At 42.1% G+C, this 9,045-nt stretch overlaps 1 protein-coding gene and 1 long non-coding RNA gene across 9 annotated transcripts in view; one reads left to right on the top strand and one right to left on the bottom strand.

Moving 5' to 3' along the window:
* BBS9 (Bardet-Biedl syndrome 9) overlaps positions 1-9,045 on the bottom strand; it is a 479,447-nt gene that overhangs the window by 463,277 nt on the left and 7,125 nt on the right. For all 8 annotated transcript variants that reach the window (XR_002101810.1, XM_019538477.1, XM_019538430.1 and 5 more), the window contains one exon: positions 5,282-5,395. Coding sequence is in view for 7 of the 8 variants with exons in the window: in XM_019538477.1 (XP_019394022.1) it covers positions 5,282-5,395 (114 nt within the window). In the remaining variant the exon portion in view is untranslated. The remainder of the gene's footprint in view (positions 1-5,281; positions 5,396-9,045) is intronic.
* Positions 1-9,045, top strand: part of LOC109312453 — a 20,269-nt gene that overhangs the window by 4,357 nt on the left and 6,867 nt on the right. The window lies entirely within an intron of this gene.

The raw sequence follows: 9,045 nt of genomic DNA, 5'->3' as shown, positions 1-9,045 counted from the left end.
TCAGATGGACTCAGCACCCTCGGTTTCTCGCCCACCACGTTTTTGATGGTAATAAGTTTATATGGGAGGCTGCCTTTATCCCCTGGTAAACGGTGCATGTGTTCCTACCCCTACTCCATATGGGGTGCCTCTGCACACCCCTGCGTTAAGGCTATGCGTGCCTCCTACCTCCCCTTTAGCACGCCCCAAGCCTCGCAGCTGTTCTCTGGACGTTGTTTGGTCCCTTAACCTCTGGCGCCCCTGGGCCTATCACGCCCTGGTGCCCCTCTCTGGCACCCCTGGGCTTACCACCCACTTGGTGCCCCGAGGCTGTCCCACCCCGGTGCCCTTCTCTAGAACTTCTGTTGTTACTGGTGCCCCTGGGCCTGGCACGTAGCCATCGTCCTGTTGGCGGCACCCCTGAGCCTGGCACATAGCCGCCACCCTGTTGGCGGCACCCCAAGCCTGTTGAGCCCTTGGGCCACCACTCAGCCCGCTGCCCCCTTCTGGGGCCTATGCCGTGCTCTTCGCGCCCGCTGCCCCCTTCTGGGGCCTATGCCGTGCTCTTCGCGCCCGCTGCCCCCTTCTGGGGCCTATGCTGCACCTCACACACGCTCGTTGCCCTCTCTAGGGCCTGTGTCGCACCTCACACACGCTCGTTGCCCTCTCTAGGGCCTGTGTCACGCCTCAAGCGCCCGCTGCCCGCTTCTGGAGCCTAAGCCACACCTCATGCGCCCTGCTGCCCCTCTCTGGGGCCTGCGCTGTGCCTCCTGTGCCCACTGCCTGCTTCTGGAGCCTAAGCCATGCTTCCCACGCTGAGGCTACACCCCCCACTCACTGAGCACCTCTCCAGCACTCATCCACTGTGCCGACTGCGGCACACACTCCGTGTCCCCCGCTGGGCACCAGGAGCCCCCAAGCCACTGGGGCGCTCCTGTGAGGCCTCCTCACGCCCCTACAGCCTCACCCGGTCCTCCAGTATAATCATAAATAAACCAAACAGTCAGCCAGCCGGTTACAACATAACAAAAGGCCTACCGGCTTATAATCCAACATCCACACAGTGCTGACTCTCAGTCATACCGCTGTCCGGAGTCTCTCTCTCTCCCCTCACATCATTGCAGCCAGCCAAACCACCATCACTGACTCTGCTGCTCAGCTCTCCCGCAGAGCTGTGGCTCCTGCGGCTGCCAGAGGGGAACTGCTCTCTAGGCTCTGGCCCGAGCTGTTTATAAAGGCCTAGCCCTGCCCCTTTCTGGGCACGGCAACCAGCACCTGAGCTGCCCCATTGATTGGCAACTCTCCTTATTTCCTTTACTTAAGGCACAGAGCACCTCAGTGCTCCTGTGACAACTGGAAAACCAAAAAATTCGTGTGACTCGCTTTATTGCGATATTCACTTTATTGCGGTGGTCTGGAACCGAACCCGCAATATCTCCGAGGTATGCCTGTATTTTTATCTTAACCTACTGACAGATATTTGTTTAAAGGCATCATAGGATCCAGCCCTTGTTTTGGACAATCGTGCCTCTTGCCATGCCACATGTGTAAAGCAGAATGCATGCTTTTGGGATCAGAGATAAGACTCCAATCATGCCCTACCTGCTAGGTTCATGATTCTGGGCTCCCCTGTACTGGCTAGGGCGCCCAACAATCAGCTGATTGTCAGCTCACTCCAGGGACTGTATCAGAGCTCAAAGCAGCCATCATACAGTCCCTGCCAGCCAACAATCAGCTGATCACTGGCAGCATCAGGACCACACCAGGAAACCCTGGTTGCTGAGTAATCAGATGGCAAGGACTGCAGTGGGGTTCAAGCCAATGCTGCTGACAATTCCAATGTTGCTGACAATTGGCTGATGGCAGTGGCGTACCGATGGGGGGTGGGGAGGTAGGAGGGGGCTATGGCCCCCCACTGCCAGTGCAGTGGGGGGCCACCAGCCGGGCTCTCCAGGGGGTACTCGGAAGTGGCACAGAGAAGTGCTGGTGGCACTTCCAATTTTCGTCACCGGCGTTTCCGGGCTTGGTGATCGGCCACCAGGGGATCCCCTGCCCCTACTGATCAGCCGCAGACTGGGGTAGAAGGGGGACGAAAATAAAAGCATTGGCCTCCAGGTGCCAGAGACCCATGGTACACCACTGGCTGATGGTCAGCCAGCGAAAGGCACCAGGGCCAGTTGGGAGACCCTAGTGCAATTCTGCCACGTACAAACATATTTTAAGGTACAGTAGAAGCTAGCCATTACTTTCGTATAATAATTCTGTGGCTGGTTTTGCATTTTGTCACACCATTAATTGCCTGAACATAAGGCCAGGTTACACTTTAAGAAGTGACTGACCAGCTAATTGCATCTTAAATGTAATATCTGCTGGAGGCTCAGTTAAAAAAAAAAAAAAAAAAAAATCAAACATGCCCAAAAAATTATAAATCAAAGCATCAGACAACTGATAAATTGCAAACAACTCTATTTGAAGTACCAAAAATAGTGCTTGCTTTCAGCATTCTATATGTTGTCTTTTGCTTACATGCATGCAAAATACCAATTATACTTATTACACTTTTACTCTTTCAATTTCACTGTTTGTTAAGTAGTCTAGATAAACTTACAAAGGTTTTTTTTTTCTCTCCCAGCCCCATGCCATAATGTTTTTGTAGCAAGAAAAAGTCAAATTCACTTCTCTTTTTACAAAACCCCACACTATGGAATATATCCAGTTTTAGTAAATAAGGTACATTTTGCTGAGCAAATTGTCAGCAAGTATTTTCATGTCTTTCCACATCTCATTAAATCTTGCATTAAATTGCACTCAAAGAGCCATTCTAAGGATGGAAAGAGTCTTATAAATGTGTCAAAGAAACAAATAACTGTCACGAGAGGACCATCTAGTGGTGGCTTGCTCAAATCTCATGCATTGTTTTGTACTGTTGTGATATAAGGCAAATAAAGGCATGTATTGCTTTTCTATATAATTAAGTCATAACAAAAGATAATAAAGGGTAATCCTGGCAGTTTCCTGAATCCTCTGCATTTTTTCAACTTGGTTTATAAACCTAGGTTTGACAAATTATAGCGGCTGCACCTCTCATCTTTCTAGCAGTTATGGACAAAAGATCTCCCTGCTCGCTTTTAGACTTACCAGCAGTTTTTCTTGAAACGAGTAATTTAAGTTTTGTTACTTCACTTTTGCCGATATTAGCAGGATTGATTGAAGTAGCTCAAATAACTTCAAATGACCCTTTTACTCAAAGAGTAGTTGGACAATATTTGCCCTGATCCCACAGCAGAGAGTCTTTTCCTTTTATTCAACATGTGAGAAGCTGGCATTACTAGTAAACAGATGAGATGCCTTATAATCAGTATGCTTTTCATCTACATCACATCTCACTCAGCCAGTTGATTAGAAAGAATAATTCAGTGTCATAACAAAGTTGAGGCTTGTCCAAAAGCTACTTGGCTACAACTTTAGTTCATAAAAGACAATGGTAAGTTAGGCTGACCCAAGCTCCCAGAAGTTAATAATATTTTGCATTGGTGTTCAAAATTGAAAAGGAGAGTCCCTTCCATTTGTAATATTATACAATCATTACCAATTTCTGTTGGACATGAGCTAGTGGCTTTGACCAGAAGCACATTTCCTCCTTCACACCCCACTTCATCTATACTTGGTAGACCTGCCTGAGGTAGCCGTGTAGGTATCCGTACTGTTGCCAATTTGCTGTGATGTATTTTTATAGGACTACATCTTGAGACTATAAACTACAAGTTGTACAAAATATGGTGACTCTATAATAAAAACATTTCACTGTGGCAGTAGACTCCACAACACTTCAAGAGCTGCATTATCTACCACCAGAAATACAAGACATTTTTGGGTGCATAACTGACTTGTTCCAAGATGTCACTGACTTGGAACCAATTCACAGAGGGCAAAGTCCTAAGACTCAGACACAAGCGGGTTGCAGTGAGCAACCAGCCCAACTTGTCTTGTAGTAGGTGTGCCTGGGGACATTTTCATTTTTCTATGTGGTCTTCTCTCATAAGAATGACTTCAGTAAACTTCAATATCCTGCAACTGAATGAAGTTTGCCTGACTAGGGCTAAAGAGTACACAGACCCATGATTTTTGGTTCCCAGAGACCGGGGGGGAGGGTGGTGTAAGGTTGGGAAGGAAGGATCATGATGAGAAGCTCTGACCAAGTAGGGCGTGAGGACACAGCCAGTTGTTAGAAATATAGCTTTTACTGACCAAACAGTGCATGGGAGTTTACTGATAAAACTTCCAACAAAGAGGAAAATAAAGGGGGCAACACAGTTTTCGCTGTGCACAGAGCAGCCAGTTGCAGCTGTGCCACCACATAACAGTGAATGAGTTCAAAATAATACTTTATTTTCCACGTATAATTTCGAACAGCTTTAAGCAAGTTTAAAAACTAAGCTTTTATGTCTGTCAACTTCAAGTTAAATCACATTTAAACTGTTCTATGCATGACGTGTCCATGCCCTAATCTGTTACATTCTACTTGTGCATGAACAGGGTGAGAAAAATGTAAATGTAGCAAAAATGCTCCGACCTTAAGCCTAGATGAAGCAAGGTTAAAGCTGGAGAGATTTTAACATGTTTGTATCCCTCTCAACTCCTTCACACACAACAGCTGCTACCCCTTTTGTAACTGCTCCAAAAATAGTTGTGTCTTCTAATAAGAGCCTCATGGGAATAGGCATCTACAGTCTTGCCACAGAAAATATTAAGTATTTACCTACCATTTCAGAAGGCAGTTTAAATACACTAGTGGGGCAAAGGTATTTTACTTTTAAATGGCAAAGAGCATTTCCATGCGGCATTTATAATCCAACTCCTGCACCACCAACACCTCGCCCCTCCCCACCAGAAAAATCCACAGCATTCTGCTGGGCTCAGAGGATGAAAATAACTGCTCTTAATGTTTAAGGTGAGGAAGTTAAAGAAGCATTTTTAAAGCTTTTTAGGCACCAGAAATATTAGAAAGAAACAAAATGCGAGCTTCATTTGACTTTAAAAGATCCTTATAACCCAGCACTTCATTTACAATATTTACCTGTCCTTCCATCTCCAGATCCTCTGTATTTTTGTATCGGTCTTACATCAAATTACACTTCCCAATGTATTCTCATTCCAAATAATAACATTAAAATGGTCCCATCACAGAAACTTCCAAAACTGAAAAGTAGCACTTTCAGCAGAAGCACAGGTTTGAATGAGCATCAAGAACTACATTCATAATCTTAGAAAATGGGTTACGCTGCATTATAATCAAAGTTACCCTTTACACCACCAAATGGTCCATAAGTCATGTTGCAGGCTGTTCTCTGAAGATTGTGTTCATACATAAGTTTGATATGATACTGGTTCCCATGTTCCACACTCCCCAAAGTTCCTGTGGAAATAAAGAGCAAACATGCTATATTATTTTTGTGTCGGTCCTATAAATAGGAGAGCAGAAATACATTTTCTTTCATTACAGTAGGTTTTCATACATTAGTTGCTTAAGAATGCAAGTCAAGGTCAATACTTCTACTTTCTTAAAAATCTAAGAATTCTTATTATTTATACTGCAGCAACACCTAAAGGCCAGGACTGGGAAAACTGTTGTTATGCTATGTAAAAATATTGTAAGAAACTGATATTCCAATCATGAAAATGGTTTTCCTCAGAGCAGACACAATTCTGTACAGTACATGGATCAAACATTTCAGTAAAAAAACAAAAAAATAAACAAACAAACAAAAAAAACCCAGTTTACTTGCACAAGCCAGACAAAACAGAACATCCTGAATTGTAGTTCTGTAGTTGTCATTTACTTAACATGGTGCATCTGAAAATTAGTTTATCTCCTTATAAGATCTTCTCAGTTGAGCTATATCAGTCCATTACTCAGGAATCACAATAAGGAGCCAGAGAGTAACAAACAAGCATCATCAGCCTGATATCTTTATGTACACCAGTCATGAACAACACAGGGGCAGGCCATAGACTATTTCTCTCTAAAGAAATTCGAGTTACCGCAAAAGCATTCACTATGCTTTAGGGATGCTGGCCTTTTTAAAGAATTAGTTTTTAATTTCTGAAGGATACTTTCAAAATAAACATTTTAAATTCAGTATAATCTTTTGTGAAACAGAAAGTATAGAAACCAGGCTGAAAGAAACACTATCAGCCAGAAATTGCTCATGTAGCTTCACCTAGAATTAAATTTTAAAATTATGTTTACTAGTATTAAGTGGAGATTTAAGTGAATGAATTCTAAGCTGACCCCTGTAACAGCACTCCAGACAATACCAAGAATACAAAGACTCTTATTCCAACAGCTTCCTAGGACATACTAACAAACTATGCTCCTTTCAAATGCAATGAAAGCTTTTAAATCTGGATTAACCAATTCTAATCTGCTACAACTGAAAAACAACCTAACACTTAAACTTATACTTCAAAAAAAGGCCTGCAGCACAGCTGGAAGATGGGGAAAATAAGGGCAAGTTAAGCAACTAAAGAACTAATAGGTAGCCAAAGACGAAAAAACAAAAAACCTTATAACTTCTAGTTCATAAATTCTATTAACCAATAACAAGAGATAAATTACTTTCCTCCTTTGGATAAACGTAGTCTAGTCTAGAACTGTTCTTTTCTCACCTAACGCACAATAATATCCAGGCACCTCCCCAGTCAACTTATCTAATGAGTTACTAACTCATGTGTGGTTCCCTCTACTCTCATCCTCTGTCCAGGGGAAATAAGCATGTACAGTGTAGCAGCAGGACCATCACTGTTTTATTCTAAATATACATGCAGCTCTGCGTTTGTTAGAAAAGGCAAGCTCAGAGAAGTGCGTCTTTCCCTTGTAGTGGAAGGTGCTGATAATCCTTTGTTACTATGAGTGTTTTAGATTATTTACTTGTTCAATACAAGTCCAGCTTTATCTTAGAAAGAAACCTGATGTACAGTAGTTTTAAGCTTGGATTTATAGGTGTAGATAGGAAACAAATGTTTCTGACTAGAGATACCTATAGTGGAAAAATTAGAGCACAAAAATTAAGAGCTCCTCTGATCAATTGGAGAAAAATGCCTGCCTAATGGAGCTGATCATGAAATCCCCAAAAAAGCAATTTTTGAGAGTAGAGTCTCTCATATTGTCATCTAGATGCTTTATTGCACAAAATATTTAGTATGTGTCAAATTTGTCCAATATTAAAAGTAAGAATGTGTCACATGGTAGAGTTTACTACCATCTCAGACATCCAGCTTGCTGACTATCAGTCTCAGCATTGCCCCAGAGTTTTGAACCGATTCTGGTACAGCCTGAGGGCTGGCACTAACAATCAGCTGATTGTCAGTCCTTACCCTGGCATTGAACTGGAGTCTTAAATCAGCTTACCTGATCCCACTTTGAAGATTGGTACATGAGAAGTGTCCCTAGCTGATGTCATGGCTGTGTGAGGATCGCAAATTGCTTATATTATCCCCAACAGCTGAACACATGTTATTTAATACGATCTGGAGATACTCCTGCCACGAACAGTTGTAAGTTTGCTACAATGCAATCTAACTTACCATGTATCTACTGCTTGAACACGGGGACGCTTACAGTTTGAAGCATAGTTAACATATCCTAAGTTTAAGGTGTGACATGGCTGTAGTATTCATAGATTTAACTTTTCCAGCAAGAATGGGAGGTGATTGCAACACAACTTGTGAGAGGCTAGAAATACACTATATGATAATTATATTACAATTATAGAAGCACAGCTGAAAAATTCTGAGGTCAAATTTAATGACAAATTTTATTTTTGATATTTAAGTATTCCAAGTTGCAGTAATCCATTTGCATATTTTGCTTTCATTATATATGACGGGGATGTTTTTAATGATACTTACGTACTGCATTGAAAAAAAAAGTATCACTGGAATACAGGAAGACCCAGAAGCACTGATCTAGCTGAGACTCAAAGTAAATTCAAAATATCATAAATCTAACTCAAATCTGATAATGTTTCAGTCCAGGAATTTTAGAATTGGTATCTTCATTTTTGTTTTATAAATACCTACAAACTGGACTCAAAGGCTTGGGGGGAGGGGGGGAGTAAGGGCAGAGCAAAAAGGAGAGGAAGAGGAAGGGGGTCTTCCAGTAATCTGAAATTAACAAGTAGTTTTGTTAACTGAAACAAAAACCCTGACAAAAAATTATCCTGCATGGCTTAACTGTCTTTTGGCATTACAAATTGTAAGTGTCACTATAGAAAAGACCAAGCATAAGGCATCATATTACATCTGAAAGCTTCATCTCTATACAAGTACCAATTCTATGGGCTTCTGCTAAGAACAGACTCAAAAGTCAGTTGGGACAGAGTAAGCAGCATCTGTGCGGAATTAATCCATGCTCAAGACTCTTCAGTGGTAAGCAATCTGCACTATTCCATCATCATTGTGTGAGAAGCCACAGCACCTGTTGTTCTTGATACCATTAAAAACGTGGTTGAAAAATAGTTTGTATAGCCATATTGTCATGCATCTGAAACCTTGCTACCCCATTTTCAAAACTCCTATGCAGTAACATAGAGGATCCCCTAAATTGTGCTATATAGCACATAAGAGTGCCCTATCCTCCTGTGTAAAAAAGAGAGCATATTACAATTTACCAGCCAACATGTAATACAGAGGTATTTGTTTTTTTAAAGTAAGGAAAGAGGACTTACCCTTCACTTTGCAATTCTGGCCTTCAACCCTGCACTAGTCTATTTTCTCCAGGGGCTACTTCAGCCATTTGAAATCTCAAATTACATTTTATTTTTTTAAAGATGAAGATCCTAATACCAGTTGAATAGGAATAATTTTCTCATTTTAGGTTACCCTTAAACCACCAACAGTCCATTCATTAGGTTTCTTAGCAGTAATATATACAAAAAACTATTGACAAGCAGCACCTACTTCTGTATTTTCATTTCATAGTTTCTAGGGTCGGAAGAGACCTGAGCAGATCATGTAGTCCGACCCCCTGCCATGGCAGGAAAGAATACTGGGGTCAAACGACCC

This window comes from Crocodylus porosus, unplaced genomic scaffold, assembly GCF_001723895.1.
Source record: "Crocodylus porosus isolate Cpor-Errol unplaced genomic scaffold, CroPor_comp1, whole genome shotgun sequence".
In the NCBI taxonomy this organism is placed as follows: Eukaryota; Metazoa; Chordata; order Crocodylia; family Crocodylidae; genus Crocodylus; species Crocodylus porosus.
The sequence above is the reverse complement of the archived record's forward strand: the minus strand, read 5'-3'. Positions and strand labels throughout refer to the sequence as shown.